Raw genomic sequence first — 23,500 nt, forward strand, 5'->3', positions numbered from 1 at the left:
GCCACTGAACTGATAATGAAAGAAAATGATTTAAACAAGCCTTAAATAAATAGATTTTATTGTGGCAACAAATACAAACTTCTCCTTTTCATCACACGAAGGCAATTTGTTGTACTTCATCTCTACGACATCACTTTAAAAAAAATCTGATCTCTGCTTCTTCCCGTTACAAAAGCAAGAGGCACATTGACAAGAGCAAAGGCAGGAGCACCCATTTCACCCCGTCTGTCCACATGGGAACTTCAGAGTATCACTCCAGGTGTGGATTCCAGCAGCTGGTTTCCAATCCAAACCTTGACTCTGCAGAGCTCCGCTCTGCCAAAGCCCAACAGTGGGCAAAGTAAGGGAGTACTATCAAAAAAGTAGTTTATTTCATGTCCCGACTTCCAAATATTTGTATACTGTTTTCTATAAAGACATTTCCAAAATGCGGTGGTAATGCTTTCATAATGCTTTCACATAGAGACTGTTCCGTTTGCTAACGGATGGCAGCCTATCAAAAATAAACACAAAACCCGCATCTCGGCGCACGCAGCCGTGCTTTGGAGGATATCAAGAGCACATATCCAGAAGCGTCTGCAAACAGCACCTCCAGTTCACACACTTTATGTGGAGTCCTCACTCTGCACAGCAGCTCCCTCTGCTCCCCTGCTGGATGCCAGCTCCCTGCGTGCTCCTGCTGTGAGCCGCTCCCCAGCCGGCCCAAGCTCCTGCAGCTGCTTTCTCTGTGTGGTTTCGAGATCTTCCAGCCGCTTGCGAAGCAGGGAGAGCTCTCTCTGATGCTGCTCCTCCTAGAAATTAATAGAAGTGGCTCTGTTACATTTTGCATACCTTCAAGGCAACAAAACGAGCAGTCATTTCATTTTTTCAAGTAATGATTTTGAAACAAAAACTGTGACGCTCGGAATGTTGTTATTCATTACATTCCAGCCCGCAACACCCCCTAGTTCTAGCACGTCTCGCTCTGACACTCATGGCAAACAACAGCAGCACGAGATGGGAGTGCAGCACTGCTGCTCTCAGATGAGGACGCACAGCAGCTGAGGCCTCGCCTCAGGGACAGCAATCAGCAGTGCTGGCTGGGCCAACCTCAAAGAGATTATCGCCCTCAGAAGCACTCTGGGGTAACACAGAATGCTTTTAAGCCCACAAGAAATAAGAGCAGCAAAACTGTTTTGTAATTATGGAGTCCTGATGTGACGGAAAACATTATGGCACTTCTTGTCCAGAAGGAGCCATTTAAAGCCTGGGAATAAGCACAGAGAGCAGAGAACTGTGTTGTAAAATGCCTTGTCTCTCAAGAACTCTTCCCATTAATAGGAAGGGAACATAAAAGGAATTCTTCCCTCTTTTTAAAGATCTTGTGCTCCTCCCTTCCTTGCCACTAAGGCCCCAAACCCTTCTGATACATTACTGCCACATGCTGTGACACAGTACCTGGAGGAGGAGGAAGGACAGGTCAGGCCCAGGAGGCGGGACAGACGCTGATGTTACACTGACTGGGTTCAGGGGTGGGATGCCAGGATTCAAAATCAAACTCCGGAATTCGTTGTGTCTGCGCTGCAAGTCCTTCAGCCTCTTCTGGAGACGAGCATGTTCTTCATAGGAAACATTCTGCCTATGAAATCACATTTCTTGGTGCTCTAAATACTTAGATTCCAACACAGTAGCACACCTCTCTGTGCTGCTTGCTGTCTGTGCAAGAAAGCTACCATGAACTACCATGGAGACGTGAAGGCAGACAACCCGTGCATATTTCTCTGTCTAAATGGCTGGGAGTGCCACTACGCAGTAACCTACAGCAGGATTCGATTTTACATGGAATAAACTACGCTGCTAATAGCGCTCACAGTAGTGAGCCACAGAAGCACCATTAAATTCATTATTTGAATCAAGCCATCCATATGGCTCAATGAAGAGAAAAAGAAGCTGGTCCCTCCAAGAGGGCATTATGTCTGTTTCCTTTATCATTCTGAAGTCAGTTTTCTTTCCCGTCTTCCATTTCCACATACCGTGCTTTCAACTCCAGCACTGCCTCACTCACATCTTTTTTCTTTTTCATCAAATGAATTCCTTCTTGTGAAGGGATTCCTGCAACCACCTCTATGCAGTTTTCACATGGTTTTCCTCCATCTCCCCAAGACAGCTCCGCAGTTGTCTCAGAAACTCACAGCTGTCCACACCAACACAGCCATCAGAAATGGACTCCACTCACAGAATTCCTATGTGGACAACACCATTAGGTTGCACTCCAGTTGCCACACTAACTGGCACGCATCTTCAAAAGCCCTTCATATTTCTGAGTCACATTTGGAGTGCATATCATTTTTCAAGCTAAGAAAAAGCGATTATTTATTTATTACCTATTTAACACCTGGTTTTCTTTCTCTAGTTCTTCTATCTTGGCTTCCAAAAGTTGTAGTTTCTCTTGCATCCTCCTTTGTTTATTATCATTGAGAGTCTTTCTCTGCCAAAGAGACATTTCAAACAAAGCAAAGTAACACCTTGCTATATCAGTTCCTGTGAAATCAAACCCACCCTGCACACGGCTTAATGCTCTGACACTTCAGGGTCACTCTAGGGTTTGTGTTTCTCTAGGAGAAGTGCTGTGCTTTTGGAAGGTTCTGAGTCTGTGTGACGTGGAACAAAAGAGATGAGAAATGATCCGGAGCTGAGACTGCCAAATGCCCAGTAACCCTCTTGTTGCTTGATGACTGTGTGTATTACCAAGCACTAACTGTACAAACAAAGTTAGAAATCCTTTCTCTAAATAGATGACCCCATATAAATATAATCAAAAACTGTACATTTTATCCTGTGACCTTTTCTTTTTTGCTCATGTTGAACCCATCTTTTAACAACCTTAGAAACTAGTTAGTTTCATGACCACTGTATGTCCTACGTATCAAACTGTCAATTAATCCTGAGCTTTTGCAAACAATCAGCTTTTCCTTTCAAGCCATTGTGTAAAATACAAGCTTAAGAGAAGATATTAAATTCTAATACTCCGGGGAGTGAGGCACAATGCAACACAGAATACCGATGGGGAATGCATAATCAAGGAAAACGAGAACATCATCTGTCTGATACCTGAATCATCACCCTTAATAATCAAGGAGTCCACCTCTTAAAAGCATGGAAATACACACAGAAAGAAACCCTCACCAAATGGTTGCTGGCATTAAAACAAAGTTGCCAGCTGTAAGATTCTTGCGTGCATCACTTTAGCATTCTCTGCTAAGAACTGCATGTACTTTGTCATTATATACAGCAGATTGCAAATCAACTCTTAATATTAAAACAATTCTGGTCTGGAAAGCTGAACTTTTCATAAATAGGATCATTTACAAAGGAAGAGCCAACGTGCCTTTTTTTGAGCAACTGCAGCTCGACACAGCTTGTTCTTCACCTCGTTGTACTTCTCTTCCCTCTCTGAGATGCGCTGAGTAAGCAGATGCTTCTCCTCCAGCCACTCTATGCGCTTGTATTCTAAAGTCCTTCAAAACAACGGGTTCAAAGGGTAAGGAGCGACACAGATGAAGCAGTGCTTTGGATGAATGCCTGAAGGCTCTTAAAATAAACACTTCTTTTCACAGCTCCCACCTTTACAGACATGAATCGGTACAGACATTCTGATCTGAACATGAATGTGCTCAAGATGCATCATATTTGAACCCATGCATTGACATAACCTTAGAGGTTTTACATGCTGAATACTAAATCCAGTAACTAGTTAATTGCAGGCCGCTTCTTAGTTGGTGTGCTGTCAAACTGTCCAGAGAACAACTCTAAATTCCAATCAAATCATCACCCTGGAACACAACACGAAACAATTGTGCTGAGCACCTGCTGTCAGAAGGGCTGATAACTGCTCTCTGTGCTCGAGAGGTGAGGCACAGCAGTGGCTTGCTGCCCCGTGTGCTGCACTAATCCTTTCTAATAGAGAACTTCAGACTTGACTACTACATGCTCCCAAGCAGAACAAACACCAGCAGGATAAGAAGCTCCCACAGATACGCTTCAAGACAGCATCCCAGCTGAATTCACTCCACTGCCAACATCTATTCTTTGTTTAGAACTTTGCATGGTTATAACATACTAAAATTGGGCTGTAATCTCTTACAGCAGACAGGGAAAGGAGGGTTTCCCTGCTGGATTTTTTGTTGCAGCTATCTCAAAGCAGAGAGGAACTAACTGCCTATTTAACTACATTGTTACCAAAAAAATCAAGTCAAGTGGTGAGATTCTGTCCGGCAGTTTTTAAGAAATACAGACAGGTGTCAATGCATCTGTATCACTTTAGACTCGGGCTGACACAGTTTCCCTGATGGGAGTCTCAAAGATTCTCCATAAAGCTCTCATCGAACACCCTTTCCCCTCCCCACAGTGTTAACATCACTCAAATCAGAACTAGGATCCTGGCCTACCTGAAATCCTTAAAAGCTCTTTTAGTTGATGGCAAAAAAACTTTTAGTACCCCACGAACCAAAGAGAAATGTGCTGCTTAACAGCAAAACTTCAGCTGAGACACTGGTTAAAAACCTCACAACAGTTTTATTAAGTATTTTAAGGAAATTCCACTAACATTGTTCCTGAAATGTTTAATAAGTGCCTCCTTGAGCTCATCTCTCATCTTCATCAGTTTATCAGGCTCATGGTTGGCCTTTGGCTCTATTTTTCATTCCACTCTTTTATTTCCAAGCTTCAGCCAGACAGCAAAACTCTTTGCCTACTTTTGCTGTTAGCCCAAATACCATTAGCTAAACTTATCTGAAACTGATTACCTCAGGCTCTCTTATCTTTTGGTCCTTTTTTTCGCTTCTCTTTAAGCTGTATTGCTTTGGTGCTCCTTAATATTTTTGGAGTTCAAGCTCAAAAGACTCACTGAACCAAGGAAAAAAGTCATATCAGCCACAGAGTCGGGAATAAAAAGGGAAACACCCCAAGACTTCTGTGGTGAGAGAAGGTCAGACTGGGAGGACTCGCAGGTAGGCTGCAAAGCTTCTTAGTTTCTGCAGTAATAGTCTTGGTGCATCTCCTATTATCTATAGACTTATAAAATTCTCTTGGCCTCATATCAGCTAAAAGGAAGTGGTGGAAGAAGTAAGAAGGACACACATATAGGCCGGCTCCCCGAAATCTTATCAAAGCACAATAATACAGTCACTTGTTCCACTTTTCATGCTTCAGCACCCTTTAACACTCAAACACTGTGTGAAATTCCAGATCCACTCTCCATGTGAGCTTTATGTTCACTTTAAAAGAAACAATCTCATTTTATAAAATTGCTGCATTTCATTAGTCGGTAATTAATCATAACAGATATGAATGGAATCAAACTCCTACTCCTGAAGTTATCAGGAGCAAAGTTTTTATATATGCTGCGTAACAGAAGGCATGGCTTTTATTTTTTGTCAGCACAATTGTTCAGTCTTTCCTGCTGACATTTAATCACAGAATTATTTGAGTCTGAAGGGACCTTTAAAGGTCATCTGCTCCAACTCCCCTGCACTGAGCAGGGACACCACAGCTACTTCAGGTTAATTTCAGACATTTTCAGAACCTACATTCCATACCAAACAGCCCATGTGAAAGCAATACAGGCAACGCGAAAACAAAAAGTAAAACCAAAGAAGAATAAAATTTACTTCTCTGTTTCCAGTTGGGCTTTTTCTGCTTGAGTTCTTGCATTTTGACATTCTTGTCTTAATCTTTCAACTGTTTCCTTCAACTTCTGATTATATTCCAGCAAATCATTTTCTGACTGAGAAAGTGAAGCGACCTGGAGTTGCATGTCTTGAATTTGCTATTAAAAAAAAAATGAAGTATTTCCATTTGAGAAGATACACAAATATCTACATCAATTTTGAGATACTGCACATGTCAGCTGGCTGCAGTCATTTATCATAAACCTTTCTTACTTGTTCCCTTCCTCCTTACTCAACAGCTTATCAAGCAGTTTTACAGTAAACTACTACTAGACAAGAAGAACTTTCCTATTGTTGTTGAAATAAGAAAAGAAAGGAGAGGAAGGAATCCACTCTGAGTCCCCTGTAACTCAGTGAATCTGACATTATGCTATAAAGCTGAACAGAACATCAGAGCATCACACAACAGTGAGCTGAGCTTTGGAGCTATGCAGACTCTTCTCTCTCTCCATTACAGCCCTCAGTGGCTGCACCAACCAGTTCACAAAAGCAAGTAGAGAGTGTGAAAAGTCCAATCCCTGCAGTCAGCACATAAAAAGGATGGTTATTTTTCTCTCCCTAATTACATGCTCATAGATACCCTAATTTCCACAGGAAAAAAAATATTGCCTTAGCTCCAGGAGCACACAGCTTCCAGATTTCATTAATGCACAGCCATATTTATATCTACCAAGGAATAGTACGGATGAGCAGGAGTTAAAAGAATTAGGTTTTATTTGCATTACTGCCATCAATTCATCTTGCAATAGAAATATATCTCTTTACACCAGTTTATTCGTTTATGAAACATCTGTTAAGCACTTGAAGAACCTCAGATGAGAGATGCAGTGTAAAAGCAGAGCATTACCTAGAAACAATTTATAGTTTCCATGGAAACTGAATCTCCAGTTAAATAGTGCATAACCATATTCAATATAGCGGCCTATAAGCATTCCATTTTGAAATCATTGATACCTGCAAAATGCATGAGGCAGAGAGCTGGAATCCATTTATGAAGGCCCAGGAAAGCAGGGCTGATTCCTGAACACTCGATTTAAAGAACCGTTTCATGCATTTTGTCCCTCAGGAAAAAAAAAAATCCTTAAAAATCCAATCTGATCTTCAGACACTGGACATGGTAACTGCAGGAAGGACCGTGTTTCTCTCTGAAATGTTACCAAAACCCTTACCTGTTTTAGCTCATCTCTTTCACGTTTCTGTTCTTCGAGCTCCTCTGTCTGAATAGCTTGCTGTTGAATTTTTAATCTAAAATTGTTTAAGATACTCTTATTTTTATCTCATTAAAATATAGATGTTAGATGCTAGTACAAATCAACCTGACAATAGAACATGTTGCATACATATTTCAGTCTTACAAATTAACTACACAATGTGTAAAAATCTGTTTTTATTGATGACTACATATGTTGGTTTGATGGCTTTTGAAGTAAGAATTTTGCTGGTTTTATCATACTGCCCTTCACACAAATACTACAGCAGACCAACTTTGCTGACAGTTATAATAAAAAGCTCAGAGATATTGTATTGTCCCAGTTTGCCACTTGCTGACATGATGCCAGTGGCCAACGTGGTCCAAATTTCAACACAGCTGATAATGAAGTTTACTTATTAAAAACATTCATTAAAGTTGCAGTGTTTTTAAGGTTCGGATGAAAAACATTAGCTTTTGATCAACAGCACATCTTTTTCTTCTGCCATCTTTTTACACACTGCACAAGATAACTTTGTTTCATTTCACATCATGAACACCTACGTGCCAACAAACAGAAAACCTGCCTAATGACAAGTGCAAAGTAATTAGGGAAAAAATGAGACATTTGCTTTAGAAAAGGCCCTACCGCAGACACTGCAGCTCCCTTTTGCTAGATTCTTCTGCCAGCTGTACAACACGTAGCTTCTCTTCATACTGATCCTTTTCAGTTTGTCTCCAGGCATCCTGTTCCAACTTTACCTTCTCCAAATGAGCTAATCTACTCTCGAGTTCCAACCTGAAACATGATTCAATATTTAGAGAAGAACCGCAACAAAGCGCTAAGAGATTATTACTAAAAATGACATTTAATAAGTTACCCACACACCCTTCCCAGGACTTTTAGAAGCTGAGCAGTAAATCAACACATACTTTTCATCCTGTAAGGCTGCAATTTTTCCAAAAACTTCCTCTTTGGCAGCTTGCACTTTACGAACCAGCTCTTGATCCTTTTCTACTAAAAGCACTTTATGACGCTCAACAGCTTCCTTAAGAACTTCTTTGTCTGACAGCAATCCTGCATTATACATTAAAAAAAAAGTTAAAATGCCTTTATTGATGTCAACCTGATGAAATTCATTATTAGCATCACTTTATCAATAGCAAAAAGGGAGCTAAAGATCCGAGTTCACAGGACCGAATGTGAATGAACGAAAAAAATAAAAGAAGAAAGACAAAAGAGATCATCACAGAATGGCTTGGGTTCAAAGGAACCTCTAAGATCATCAAGCTCCAACCCCCCTGCTGCATGCAGGACCGCCAACCTCAGTGTCTAATACTAGACCAGGGCCCCATCCAACCTGGCCTTGAACACCTCCAGGGATGGGGCATCCACAGCCTCTCTGGGCAGCCTGTTCCAGCACCTCACCACTGCCTCTGTAAAGAACTTCCTCCTCCTGATATCCAAATCTTCCCTCCTTCAACTTAAAACCATTTCCCCTTGTCCTGCCATTATCTACTTTGTAAAGAGTTGACTCCCCTCCCATTTATAGGCTCCATTAACGTATTAAAAGGTAACCCTGCAGCCTACTCTTCTCCAGGCTGAACAAGCCCAGCTCCCTCAGCCTATCTTCGTAGGGGAGGTGCTCTAGCCCTCTGATCATCCTCCAGACCCTCTCCAACAGCTTCCTGTCTTTCTTGTCTTGGGGGCCTCAGACTTGGAAGCAGTACTCCAGATGGGGCCTCACGATGGCAGAGTAGAAAGGGACAATCACCTGCCTCTCCCTCCTGGCCACCCTTCTTCTGATGAAGACCAGGATGAAGCCTGCCATATTCTAAGGGCAATGTTTTAGAAAACTTCGGAAGATTAACCATCACACTGCAATCTGTGTCTAACAAGGGCTTATTACTTTAACATGTAAATGTAATTTAACAGTTGTTATTATCATAAATTTAAATTCCAAAGTTACTTCTGCTTTGCAGCTATGCGTAGTTATAAAAAGTGTTCCAGAATAGCTACAAAGAGGACAAGTAAGAGGAGGAGTTATTCTCACGGAGGACATTAAGTTCAGAGAAACCAATAAGGGGTTATCAGTGAAACAGCAGTAACCTTGCTAAAGCAAATCTCTCATTTTAATGCAGTTGTATTAGCAAGTGAGGCAATTCAATAACTGCGATGCTACAAGAACAAAGGACACACATGAAAAACTTGTAACCAAGACAGAAACAACCATTCCAGGCAGATGAAGGTTATGGCAAACCTGTGAAGTCAGTCCAATAAAAGCTGGGTGGTGATTTACATCATCAGCAAATAGTCCTTGAAAGCTTTGGCCTTAAAATACAGGAGACTATTTCACACTGCCAACAGGCTCAGCTGTTATCTGGTTGCTTAGACCATTGCCCGTTTTGCTCAAAGAATAAGCTAGAAAGTATATTCTGTTCCACATAAACATTTAACCCATATTTGTTTTGTTTTGTGGGTTTTGGTTTTTTTCCCCTCAATTGCATGGATACAGAATTGGAAAACATATAAAACTCTGAAGTCTTATAGTACGTTAAGGTTTCAAGCAAGTTGCAAATAGCTGCAAATTTGGCAGTTAATAAAAAGGCCAAACCCTAGGAAGTAGATGATTTGAAAGAGATTATGCTCAACTTGTATCACAAACCGATTCATTTACAAAGGCTGCCCTGTAAGTCCTTCATAACCTAGGAGATCAACTGATAAGGTACAGTTATTTCAGACACCGAAATGAATTTTCTGATCTATCACTTAGACCAGAAGCAGAAAGAGAAGATTGCCAGGGAACATTTGGAGGAAAAATAATTAAAGTGCTCTAAGTGAAAGTTATCAAAGAAACCACCAGAAATTAATTTCACTAGAAATTTATTGTGTATTTTACCATCCATTTCACTTTGAATCTTGTTTCTCTCTCTTTCTACTTCATTCTTAGTTCTTGCTGCCTCCAGCTTGACATTTGTTACTTCTAATTTGTGTGACTGTTTGAGTTCTTCTACCTATGAATTAGAGAAATAACAAATCCACTGAAAATAAATCCATACGTATTCACAGCTTCCCCGTTTTCCAGGCAATACTTTGCTAACAAGAAAATCTGTCAAATAATGACTATTAGGCTTATTTTAAATATCTTCATAAATATATATATATATATTATCCACAGCTTTCCACAAAGTCATACCACAAATACCACAATATCCAGATTTGTAGATAATTTTAATGGTGATTCTATAGGTACTGTAACACTCAGTCTATCAACATGTTTTATTACTTCAAGTCAGACACTGAAAATTCATGAATGTATTGTCATATTCATCTTAAAACACAAGGTTTGTATGTTCCCTAATGAAGACAAAGTGCCCGAATACCCCCATAAGTTCCAAGAACCAAGCTGTCTGACAATGGGCACAGATTTCATCTTTAACCAGACAGTTACTACAATTTATAGCGTAGGAAATACACTTTAAGATTTGGTGATACATGCAAAAACTTGCAGGATTACCTGTAAAAACTCTGTTTCTCAGAAAATATCATGTATTTTAGAAACAAGCTTCCAAACACTGGAATAGTTCTGAAAAGATTGCTTATTTGAACTGCCTTGCTGGGACACTGATCCAATAGTGCAGAAGACCCCGGCACCTCACAAAACATTAGCAGGTCAGCTTGCACATACCCCACTTCTGACTAAAAAATTCTGCAGAGTCAAGCTAAAATATAAGTTCAGTGTAATCTCCCTAGAGTAAAACAAAACAGTGATATGCAAAACCAGGGTACCCACTGCTCCCCCGAAGTCATTTCAATGTGATGATCACATCCCTTTCATCACCCTTGACCTCCTGGAGCACTACACTACTTTCCAAATCCAAGTCTTCATAGATGTAAAATGCATTTTAAATCAAACACTTCTCTCCAGCTGTGACACACACATCAAACAGCCTCTTAAAAGCAGAAGTCTTAAGAATATCAAATCATCAAAGACAATTACTGCTTGCACAGAAACTTTTTATAGTTTAGGCATTTGTACACAGTAATTACACGGTCAATGAGAATTAAATACCTAGAGGAAAGCACTCATATCGAGAATCCATTCACAGTGACAAATGTAATTACAACCTGCTAGCACAAGCAAGTGGCAAAAGGTTAAGAATGACACAGTCGCTTATTAAGTAACTACATTAGTGGATTTGGTTGCTTAAATATGAAGCTGAGAACATTTCAGGGTAATTTGCAAAGATTTAAGGTGGCTTTTCTAAGGCACAAGATTCAGAAGTCCATCTTTGTTCTGGAATAAGTTTGATTAGGTGTAGAAGTGTTGGGGGCTGGGGGGTAGTACTTCATTTCCACCAACTTCTGGAGGTGAGCAGAGAACAGTGGCTGATACAAAAAGTAAAGACTGCGACCACCTTCTTTATATTCTGAGAGGCTATTGATTAAAAAAATGTTTCATGAAAGTTTCTTCCTCCAATTTATCATTCCTGTTCAAAAAGTATGACGCATTATATAAACATTATATTTAAAACTGGGATATGTCCTTTTCATATGGTAAGAAAAAGCTTTCGGATTAAGGACCAAAACTCAACGCTTCACAGTCATAAATGTAGGATTGCAAAAGAGCAATTATGGAAGAAGTTGAAGATTTTTTTTCCTGCGTTGCATCCCTTTTTGAGGCATACTCCAATATTAACTGTCACACCCATACAAGTGTCAGTGTTACTTTGAAGAGTAGATTTAGAAACGCTGGATAGCTTTAGGTCAACACAGTGCTTAAGAGAATTCAACTGGAGGTACAAGACCAAAATTACCAGCTTTACAGTTAGTTCAGAAATAATTAAATCCTTTTCAAAGGAGCAAGAAGACAAGATGAAGTTTGTTACCAATAACTGACAAATGTGCTAAAAGCTATCACCAGTATTTTCTCCAGCAAGGGAGGAATAAGGAACAACAGAATGCCAGTATTTGCGAACTGGGTACTTATTTCATCAGAACTAGTATGATGGCTCAGATTTACATAAAGCAACGTAACTATTCAACAACATTTGAGGTTAAAATAAATTAATAAATAAATTGCTAGCTTCTAGTTTGCTTCCTTATTCAAATACCCACATAGAGAATTGCATAAAAATCTGTCCGCAATTTAAGTGCTTGAGGAGAAGCTGCAGCCAGATGAAGCTCTGAACCTGCCATCCATGCTGATCTAATTATTCTGAAACACTGAATAGTGGCACCGAGTTTCTCAATAAGCACTTTTAGGTTTTCCTATAATGGAAGCCTTTTGATTTTTTTTTTTTTTCCACCTAAGGATTTTTCTAAGACATTCTCTAGATTCCTAAGATACAGAGCCAACCCAACATGTAAGACACTCAAACACACTGTTAGACTACTGTCTACTTAAAGTGATGGAATGCAATGCTGTACAGAAACTTTTCTGCACAAGCTATACTGGCATGAGCCCAAGAGTGATGCTGTAGTAACACTACTGTCTTGTCTCACATGCAACTTAGATCTCAGCAGGTGATTCCAATGCAAATAACTCAAGAAAGAAAGAAAAACCATCTATGTTCTACGGCACTTTACACAGTTTATGAGAAAAGAAGGCTTTCTGCCATTAGGACAGGCTGACTATCCTCATGAACACTAAAAACATGGAGTTGTCTTTTTGTGCACTATTACATTTAGGAAAAAAAAAAAGATCTCTAAAATGAACAAAAAAAGTGCATAACATCAATTTTGGAGAAATTCAAGTACTTTTAGGGATGAAGTTTTTCCTGTGAAGTCACATACTCTATTTATACCTTCTGTTTCAATCTGGGAAGAAAACCCAAACCTACTTTAAGTCACAGAAGAAAATATGACCTTATTCTTAATGTAAAATATAAACAGAAAAACTTATATATGTCATATGAACAACAGTTTTAGATATCATAAAAGCACTTACTTTAGCAGCCAAGGAATTGACTTCTTGCTCAGATTTGTGAAGTTTGCTAGTTAAAAGAAAGTTCTGCTCACGACACACCTGCAGTTCTTCCTCAATCCGACCAACATGTTGTTCAGCTGACTTCTTTTCTGCCTTGAATAAAAGAGGTATCTGTGAGGTTTTTGGAGCAGGGCTGTCTCTTGTTATTCCCCTGTACAGTTCAATAGATCTTCAAATATTACTGACCTTTTATACAATAACTATACACAAAGATACATAAACTTTGGTTAACAACGTGTTCCGGATACAATAAGGGTCTCATACTTCACTCAGAAACACTAATTATTTTGATTAACACTGTCTGCACAGAACCATGCACATTTGCAATCCTACTTCAAAAGGCGGAGATAATCTGACTTAGTTACAAGGCAGCACCTATTGCTACCAGTCAATTACTCAGCTCTAAATACAGGAATCACCAGTATTCTAGGCCGAAGACGAGAGATTCATTTTAGCATCAAAAAAGCGATTAAACCCAGGTTTTCACCTTATTTTTTCCAATTGCGTACCTCCAGCAGGATTTTTATATATATATATATATATTTTTTTTTAAGTTTCCTAAATTAAGAATATTATGATCCTCTTTAAACTGGGATCAGAGCACTTGGCAGAAATCCACAGCACCTTGTGACAAAGTTATATAACAGTTATAAAAGTGAAAAGGAAAGTAAACCATATATCCATATCTTGCAGCTACTTGAGAAGTCTACATGAAAAGACCCACTAGCTAGGCAGATAGCAAGAACTGAAAGCAAGGAATGAATAGGAACACTAAGACAGGTCAGAAATAAAAGTTCTTTATAGAGTGAACAAAAGCCACTAAGTAGATAGTCATGGTAATGTATTGAAGAACAAAGATACAAAGATAGAAAGGATTAAAAACAAAGTTTTCCAAAAGAATTACAATTTTACAATAGCAGGTTAACATATGGATGTCAGTTTCTAACAGCAACTCAGCAACAACTGCTGACACGAGCATCTTATTGACTGTGAGCGTCATATCACTCCCAAGGACAAAAGATGACAAAACAAAGTAGACTCTTACCTCTAGAGACCTTGCCAGACTCTGCAGCTCAGCTAACTGCCGGACTTGCACCCTCTGAACATTTTCTGCTTGTACACCACAATTGTCTCTTTCCGCTCTTAGTTCTGCTACTTCTGCTTCTAAGCCTTTTAATTTCTGATGCAGTTGTGCTTTTTCTCTGGAGAGGACCTCCACACGTTTACTATCCCTCGTGGGATCAACACTAACCAGCCGATTATGGAGTTCTTCTTTATCTTTCTCCAGCCTCGCAATCTGATGGTTGTTCATTGGAAAAATACAAGCCTTTAGATTGATGAGGTGTAACACAGCAATAAATACAGGGGTATTGGAGAGCATGGAGAGAAAAGGCTCTGGAATAATTACTGTTTGCTATGACGACCCTTTAAGAAGAGACAGAGAAGATGGATCTAGAATCTTCTCAAAGGTGCATGGTGATAGGAAGAGAGGCAACAAATACAAGATGGAATAAGAAAAATTTCAAATAAATAACAGGAAAAAAATGTTTACCATGAAGGTGGCTGAATATTGGAATACTTTGCCCAGAAAAGCTGTGGAGTCTCCATCCTTGCAGATGTTCAAGACTCAGCTGAGCCTAGTGCTGAGCAATCCACTCTCATTATATCATCATTTAAGCAGAGAATTAGGCAAAACTGGTTCAACTAGGAGGAGGTCTCCTCCAACCTACCATTTGATTCTATAATTCTGTAACCACAGTATAACTAGCACACTAGTAACTGAAGACAGTCAACATGACTTGGCCTGTCAGACAGAAAACAAAGCAAGTTTCCAAGGCTGTACAAATAGATACAAACTCATCTTGAGACTATAACAAACACACACACATAGATTCTAGTACTTAAAAAGAAGTTACATGGACCGAATGTATTGCGAAGACAGAGAACAAAAGAGTCAGAAAGTAAGCTCTGAAAGAACTTTCTCCATATTTGAAGACAATATTCCAAACCCTGCTTGGCAGCAGCGCTTTTACAAGTTCCATCAGTAACTTCTACAGAGCAAAGCCAAAATCTGCAGCAGTTGCCCTCTAAATCCCTTTCATGAGAAGATTCAAGTCATACCGCATGACATGCCTGAGGCAGCATTTAGGAATTAGGATGTTTTTGTAGCCTTCTTGCAATAAATAATGTGGGAGATCAAAAAGGTTCTAAATAAGAGAAATAAACTAGACTATATTTTGCCCTGGGCTGAAGGTAATCCCATTCTCTCTAAGTGCGCTAATTAGTTGCAGCACTAGCACCAACCCAACAAGCCCAGAAGATGGGCAGGCTGTAAAGCAGCATGTGCAGTCAGCTCTAGGAAGGACAAGTGTTCTGTTTTTAATGCTTTTCATTTCTGAATTTGGACTGATTTTGAAAGCAGTGATTGCCTTTGATTCGTGCCTCATGTTTGGACTAATGCATTCAAATCTGGCATCTTCTGATATGCTCCCAGACAAATACTTAAATGAATATGCAAATGACACATACAACACTCATTTACACTGCTGTGTGTATTTAAAAGATGAATAAGATGCCAATTTATTTAGCCACACTTTTGAAAGTCCAGTTCTGAAACAAACAAATTATGGATTGCTTATTCAAGAGCTGACACAACTGAAATCAAGTTACCAGAGTTTTGAGTATCATGTCAGTATCATTTTTACCACTACTGTCATAACCCAACCTAATTTCAAGACACACACCCTTGCCTGGTAGCAACGATATCTTCTGAACTTCTTTAATTGGTTACCACATAATAATTTAAATTATTTTTTTTAATCACTTGCTCATATAACTTCTTAATTTTCAGATTAGTGTAACGTCTCACATCCTATCAAAAATATGATTTCCAAAAAGCATTTAGGCAGAGCTACTAGTTGACACTCATTAGAAGGAAAGTCTACGCTTTCTTATGATAGCACATATGATATTGCAACACATCACTGAATAAGCCTACAGAGACAGCCTGAGGCTAAGTAATAAGAGTGTTTTGAGAATTATGAGAGCAGAAACAAATATTGCATTATGAAATTATGTCAAACTGACAACCCATCAAAGTACCAACATTTTCACAGCACTCACACAGCTTTACCAGATACAACTTAAGCTAATGTACCTCTGCCTCATATTTTATTTTCTCCTCCTCTAAAGCATGTTCATGTTCTTCTTTTTGATGCTCAAATTCTGATTTCAGGAAAGTATGTTCGTAACGAAGCTTGTTATATTCTGTTCTATATTTTTCCATTTCCTAAATCAGACAAATGAAACATTCAGTATGAAGTTTGCAGATTTATCTCCAGCTTCAAACATCCACGCAACGTTTCAGTCATTTCATAAGGGATTTTTGTAGAAATGGATCCCTCCCTCTTTTAGGGTCTCAGCCTTCACCACCTGGGCTAGCAGTACTGAACAATACCAGACAAAGCAAAGTCACACACATTGACTGCCCCTGTTTCAGTTCCCTGAGGTTTTTAGGAACAGCTACAAATTGGCAGCCACCACTCTAAAAGAAACTAAATTAAACAGTACTTACATTTTCTAGTTTCCGATAACGTTCTGTCATTGGAGATTCCAATTCCTGTTGTATTTGTGCTTTTAGCAGCTCTAATTTTTGAGGAGTCAGCACCTTCAGACAGAGAGGTATTCACATTTGTTTATGCAAATTGCGACAGCCCAAATATCCATAAATAAAGTATTTCAAGGACAGCTTCAGTATTTTAAGGTAAGTTCTAAAGTCTTCCAAGTTCTGCTTAATTTTCTATGTTTTTCTAAGGAATTTTTCAAATGGTAATTACAGAAGCAAATAAATATTATATTAATGAACTAAAAATATTCTGGGAAGATAACAGGTTTTAAATGTCAGTATTCACTGGAAGAAGCAGTACAAATGTCAGTCAGCGTCTGGGGATCCTCTGTTAGATGCTGTATTTGTTTCCTAGGAGCTATGCCTCACATTACTTTAAGGAAACAAGTAACAACAGAAAATGTCATGGAACTGGACTTAAATGTTTTTGGTGTTGCTTGCTTGTTTGTCTATATAATTAGGAAAGTTGCCATCATGAAGAGAAACAAACATCTACTCTTGCAATCACCAGGGCAGATGATTCTCCTCATCACTGGACAACACACAAGGACAGAAACTGAGACTCGGACTGAGGCTCTCCCTATTAATGTAGTACATGATAGAAGAATTTGGAAGACTTTGTTAAATAACAAAACAATAATCTCATGCCATAGTCACTCCAAGAAACACTACTGAGCTTCACTAGGTTCTGAGATACCTGAAATAGATCCAAGCCAAGTGCACACATGTTACAAACAAGTAAAACATGACCCTGTTACAGGATTCAAGTCTATGTTACACTCTGCCAGTAAATTACCTCACCTGCATTTTCAGTTTTTCCAGCTCTTGTGTTTTGCCCAGCAACTCCTCTCTGTATTCTGCAAGAAGAAGCTGGAATTTGTCATGTACAGTCTGCTTTTCAACTAGCAACCGCTTCAGTTCATCTTGAGATTTTGTATACTCTTCCTGTAACCTGTAAGAGAAAACTACTTTCTTTTACAGCTACTCTCCAAATTAAAGCTTGGAAAGCCCATCTTCAGAAACAAAAATAAAAATATCAAGATTGAATTAAGCTTTTGATATCGTGTAATATATTGAAAACTTATTTCCCACTTATAATGTCTTAAGGAATTCTGAATTATTTTCTGCAGTAAGCAATGCTGAAAAATGGCCTTAAATAGAAAAATAGCCAACACACACACAAAACCCCTTCCACCCAACACCGAGCTCCATCTTTTAACAGATCAAATGAAGAAATCTATTCAAATTCATGTACCTCATATGTTCTGCCTTTATAGTTTGATAATTTGCTTTATGGTGTTCACAGCGCATTTTTTCATCAATCAGAAGTTTTTGTAATTCTTGTGAATTGGCCACATCACTGTTTCCAACCACGGGAGGAAGGAGACCGCCCAGAGTATCCATTTTATGATGACCGTTCACAATGGCTACTGAGAGGACAAAGTGAAAAATAACTTTAGAACAAATGTACACCAACATCCACTTTTTTGGCTGCCATCCCAGAAGGTAGGTTTACCTGGCACATATACAAGCAGATGTGATTAGCAACCAAGGACACACTGCTCAAGGACTGCACATGCCACTTTTACTTTCAATACAGAAGAATCCCAGCTCCACTGTAACTCAGGTTAGAAACTTCCTGCTGAAAAAGGCAGCTCTTCTCTGCTCTCTCAGGGACACATAATTAACTTCAACATGGAGATTATTTGAGTCAATGCAAAACAAATACAAGCGTCTTGCCAGTGCCAGACCATATAAGATGTTCTTTTTACTTGTTCCGTATGCTGAGAATCCAACTATGGAGTTAATTTTGTCCTGTTAACTATGGTTCAAGAGGAGTACACAGACATAGGATACAAATAGCTTTTGCTTATCACGGTCACAGTCTTTCATACTGTCTAACACATCACGCTGCTCAGCACGCCATTACATCAGCCAGAAGAACGGGGACAATCCCCACTGCTGAGGTCCTACCAAGCCCCTTCTGGAAAAGAGAGATGGTTTCATGGGCACCCATCTTCCACACTACACAAAGTTCAGCTCCAACACGTATCACCAACACATGTTACTTCCTTGTTTTTTGAAGATTCACATGGTGGGTTTTTGTGAACTTTCCAACAAGAGTTTTGCTAAACATGACAATCTCAGGGGGATGTGAGAAAGCTGCAAATCATCAGATGCTGAGAAATGAGGAAGTATTATAACATACCTCAACAATTTTTCTTGATATTCGGAGCAAGATACTGCCTTAGACTGATCATTGCTGCAGCTTCTAGAAGCTGTGGGGGAAGGAGGGCCATAACGGAATTTTAGGGAAGTTATAAGATTTGCTACCAACTGCTCTGCCATTTTAGCTTTCAGCATAACTGACTGGTGCCTAAGAACTCCACACTGGCATGGTGAATAAAACAGCTTTCTTCTCCAGCATCAGTAAGTACCTCACCTTCTTCACATGTGGAGCTGGACACATCACATTCTCCTGCAATCTACTCCCCAAATCTTCCAGGGAACCTACCTTAAATGCTCAGCATTTGATTCTAGAAAGCCCCAAACTGCAAACAAGATGAAAACTATCTGCCAGATCGGAAAAAAACCCCATGCGTTAGTGCCCAACTTCTTCCTCTGTCACTATACAGGAACAGGTGAGAGCAGAGCCTACCGGTGCTCTAGTACCAGCACATGGTGACAACAGCAACTGCTTTCATTCTGCTCTGCCCAAATCTGCTGAGGGTAAGGAGGAAGAAATTGGAATAAAGAACGTTCTCCTCAATGGCTGCGCTATATGCACACATTGCACATTCTGTACATGAACAGAACAAATTCTGAAGAACCTTCTCAACAAACGAGGACGTATTTCTCATTTCTGGCTTTTGTTGGGTTTTGAGAAACAAAGCACAGTAGCCATTTCCAGACTCAAAATTTTAACATTTGTTTTTGTTCAAGCAACAGCCAAGTGGGAAAAACTGCTCAGAATCCCTAAGGACAATAAGCTGTGTGAGAGGACAAAGAGAACTCCAGGCAGCATGCTCCTTAGAATTTCTAAGCATATCAACAAGGTTAATCGTGACCGCCATAAAAAAGCAAGCAACAGGACTTCTCTTCATCTCTCTGGTTCCATAAGCTGCAGTGCCAAACATGAATATACAGCTGTATGACAAACTGCAGAATTAGGAGCACAGAGCTTGAGCCTGAGCCCTATGACTTACACGAGCAAGAAGTGCTTCTGAAGTAGTATGACATACAAATTCAATATCACCACAGAACCATGGAGTTTTCTGACTAAAAGAGAGAAATGGAAATGCAGCCCTTTGTGCTTTCAGTTCCAAGCCTTCACATGCACTCTCACAGCTTTCACTACTATCAGAAACTGCAAAGATTAGAAAGCAACACACAAGCAGTTATTCATTCATCTGCCTAAAGGCTGCGGGTAGAAGAAAGGAGGAAAGAAGAAAGGGGAAAAAAAACAGAAGCGCAGAAAACCATTTCACACCCTCAAAAACCCAGGCGGGACGTACTGGAGGCAACAGAGCTATTTTGGCTTGCAGGGACATCTAGTGGCAAACTTCGCTATTTGCAACCCGCAGAGACAGATTTCTTGAGGTAGCCCTTGAAATCATTGACAGCAACTCGTAATATTTAAACAACTTGCTTTCTTACTTTCTTTTTTCCCAAAACAAAGTAGAATCATAGAAATCCTCCGGTTGGAAAAGACCTTAAAGATAATAAGTCCAACCACAACCCAACCGTACTAGCCTCACTAACAACTCACCCCTAAATCACTGTCGCTGAGCACCACATCTAAATGGTTTTTATACACATGCCGGGACGGTGACTCAAGCACCCCCCTGGGGAGCCTATCGCAGTGCTTAACCACCTTTTATGTAAAGAAGCTTTTCCTGATAGACAACCTAAACTTCCCCTGGTGCAACTTGAGGCCAATCAGTAATTACTGATAGGGTTGCTTATAGTCACATGTCATGTTTCAGTCATGGCAAAACCCAGCCAGGAGCAGAATGGGTGCTTGCAGGCAACTGGTACTGGCTGGCATGAAGGAACAATGAGCCGAATAAGGAGGCAGAGAGAGTGACAAAACTTTCTCTTTGCAGGCACAGAGAACAGCTGCACCACTACTTTAGATGCTCATGTAATCACAGCCTTACACTAGGCGCTTGGTTTTCAGACACAGTTAGGTTACATTAGCCCTACCTGACATGCCTATGCAGCACAGCAGGGATCATCAGACTTCCCACCAACGCCACAGCGAATGAAAATTAACACAAAACCGGGCATAATTAGAGAAACACGGAAGTCCAGCACTCTTCTGACCCCTGAACTTCGGCCCCTAGGCAAGTTCAGACCCGCCGGCCCCACACGGGACACGAGACCGACACAAGCGCTCTTTGAGACGCGCTGCCGGCTCTTCCTCGCTTTACAGACCCCTGCACGGTAACGACGCTCCCGAGCGAGGAGAGAGAAGCCAGGGGGGCTGGATACACGCCGCAGAGCGGAGCCCCAAACAGAAAGACCCCTCCAACCCCCCACACACCCAACCCGCCCGGCCGCCGCCACCAGGAATTTAAAAATGGCGCCCCTCCTCGCCTCACCTCGCCGCCCGCTCGCGCCGCCGCCCGCCGCCCCGCAGGGTATCCTGGGAACACCGGGACGGGCCGCGCCGAGGGGGCGGGGCGGCGTTGCCGGGGTAACGGGCTCACGCTGCCTCCCCGCTCCCGTTTGCGCATGCGCCGCCGGCCCTTGCACCGCCCACACGCGACGGGGGCGGATCCCGGCGGTAACGGCCGAGCGGCGCCGTGTCTAAAGGTGGCGTGCTGGCCAACCAGCTGGTAACAGCAGTGGGAAAGCTTGAGTCCAAGTAGAGGTTTCTCTTACACAGATAGTCTCTCTGGAGGAAGATGGACACTGTTTAAGTTTGGTCCTAAAACGCCCCGGTGAGTTTGAAGGCTCACTAGGCTTCCCTGGTGTCGATGCTAGATTAGATAAATCCTCCAGCTCCTGTAACCCAGGGGCGTATTTTTAGCGAAGCACATTGCTGTTATGCACACATGCTGCTGCTCATACCTGCGGTTTAATCCCCGCTTAGCTTATGTCACCTTGACCTGAATCCAGCCTGTCGGGATGGTGGCCAAAAGGGGCTGCTGGGGGTACTGCTGGCAGAGCAGCATCCCTCTGCAACGGTCAGCAGAGTCTGAAAGCACGTGAGTGCCATCGTCATCTGCAACAGCAGAGCTACTTGGAACTGAGCAGCAACTTGACAGGCCCACCTCCAAGGGGTCACAGTCAGGTGGATCAACATCCATTAGCTCAGGTTCACTGCTGCTCCCCTGAAGCAGAAGCTTCTTTGGCCTGCACCGGGTGGGAAGGGACTTTAAATTGTTCCTTGTGACAAATAACTGCACAAGTATGTTAGAAACTGGTGTTCTGTTGTCAGAGTCACTGTATTTATAGTGGTTGTGTTTATCAGGAGGTGGCTTGTGATCAAGCCATGGCAGTATGACCCTAAGAATGTCCCATGAGAACCAAAACACGGCTGTGTTGGACAAAGGGAGGCTGTAGCCTGAGAGTTGCCCTAGTTGACACTAGTGGGATTCCACAGGGCTCCATTTTTGAACCAGTTCTCTTTAACATTTTCATCAACTACTCCAGTAAAGATCTGAAATTTATATTAAGTAAATTTGTAGATGATGCTAAATTGGGAGTTGTGTTGACTCCCTTGAGGGCAGAGAGGCCTTACACCAAGATCTTGACAAATTAGAGGGTGGCCCCCATCTGCATGAAGAAGAGCAAGTGCTGTGATGGGGCAGCCCTGGCGCTGTGTACAGACTGGGGGATGAGGAGCTGGACTGCAGCTCTTTGGGAAGGGATCTGGGGTTTCTGGTGGATGGCAAATTGAATGTGAGGCACTGGTGTACCATGGCAGCCAGAACTCTGGGTGCATCAGGCCCAGCACTGCCAGCTGTTGAGGGAAGGGCTTGTCCTGCTTTGCTCTGTGTGACATCACCTCAAGCACTGGGTGCAGGTCTGGGCACCACAGCATCAGAAGGACGTAAAACTATTAGAGAACATCCAAAGGAGGACAATAAAGATGATGAATCTGATGGCAAGGGTACGAGGAGTGGCTGAGGGCCCTGGTTTGCTCAGCGCAGAGGAGCTGAGGGGAGGCCTGATGGTGGCTGCAGCTCCTCACAGGGAGCGGAGGGGCAGAGAATGGAACAGGATCCCCAGGGCAGTGGTCATTCCCCCAAGCTCCTGGGGTTCAAGAAGTGTTTAGACAACACTCACAGACTTAGGGTTTAATTTTGATCCTTGTGGGTCCCTTCCAACTCCGGATATTCTGTGATTCTGTGAAAACACTGGTCAAGGTGTGCTGTGCACTCTTCAAAACCAGAGAAACGAGCAGCTCAGAATGGATGATGAGTGAGAAACCATTTTTATGTCTGGTTTGTTGGTGTGTTAGCAGGGGCTATTCAGCTCATCTCAGAAAAGGGCAGAAGTTATTAGCGGCTGGGGGGGATCCTGCTGTTTGTGAATTGAGTTAGTCTTAATATAGAAGTTGAGTTCCAGGCATCTGTGTGAGACTCAGCATGATAAGACCAGTCTGCAGGTGACGTAGGAGCAACTGAATGGGAGGAATAGGAGGATATAGGAAGTACAGCATGAGTCCAAAGCAAAACGCTGTTACTGCACTGTTCCTTCTCCATTCATGGTGTAAAAATAAGATCATTGCTACTGGCTGCCAGTGCCAGATGACAGAAACTCTGCTTTGTGAAAAAGAAATATAACTGCTTTGCTTCATGTCAGCTACGTCAGCTATTAGGCACATCCCATATTAGATTTTGTGGCACGTGACCAAGATTTATGACAGCATAAAAAAAAAATTCACTTTGGTTTCAAATTCTGTTTTCCAAAAAAGTAATCCAAAGTGAGTCCAGCTGCTTGGCACAATAACATCATGTTTGCAGAGCAGGATCAC

At 41.2% G+C, this 23,500-nt stretch overlaps 1 protein-coding gene across 7 annotated transcripts; it reads right to left on the reverse strand.

The window, feature by feature from the left end:
• Positions 1-43: 43 nt before the first annotated feature.
• CEP83 (centrosomal protein 83) lies at positions 44-21,187 on the reverse strand. 7 transcript variants are annotated; one of them, XM_072337994.1, is made up of 17 exons: positions 21,117-21,162; positions 20,719-20,754; positions 17,768-17,942; positions 17,314-17,464; positions 16,462-16,554; positions 16,045-16,176; positions 13,933-14,184; positions 12,849-12,980; positions 9,798-9,912; positions 7,831-7,975; positions 7,547-7,696; positions 6,878-6,953; positions 5,649-5,806; positions 3,368-3,497; positions 2,364-2,467; positions 1,438-1,618; positions 44-791 (listed from the first exon to the last, which is right to left on the reverse strand). In XM_072337994.1, exons 2-17 carry the CDS (start codon positions 20,723-20,725, stop codon positions 606-608), a joined length of 2,187 nt encoding a protein of 728 aa, XP_072194095.1. In that variant the 5' UTR covers positions 20,726-20,754; positions 21,117-21,162; the 3' UTR covers positions 44-605. The 7 variants fall into 7 exon arrangements, with proteins under 7 accessions (XP_072194095.1, XP_072194123.1, XP_072194142.1 ...); XM_072338022.1 differs by lacking the exon at positions 20,719-20,754 and having other exon boundaries at positions 21,117-21,187; XM_072338041.1 differs by lacking the exon at positions 20,719-20,754 and having other exon boundaries at positions 17,768-17,939.
• Positions 21,188-23,500: the final 2,313 nt, after the last annotated feature.

Source organism: Excalfactoria chinensis, chromosome 1, assembly GCF_039878825.1.
Source record: "Excalfactoria chinensis isolate bCotChi1 chromosome 1, bCotChi1.hap2, whole genome shotgun sequence".
Taxonomy (NCBI): Eukaryota; Metazoa; Chordata; class Aves; order Galliformes; family Phasianidae; genus Excalfactoria; species Excalfactoria chinensis.

Excerpts from the sequence above, each read along its gene's own strand:
- CEP83 (XM_072337994.1), bottom strand. Across the intron at positions 16,177-16,461 it reads GTTATCGGAAACTAGAAAAT|GAAATGGAAAAATATAGAAC; the intron begins GTAAGTACTGTT and ends TGTCTGATTTAG. Across the intron at positions 7,976-9,797 it reads GATTCAAAGTGAAATGGATG|GATTGCTGTCAGACAAAGAA; the intron begins GTAAAATACACA and ends TGTATAATGCAG.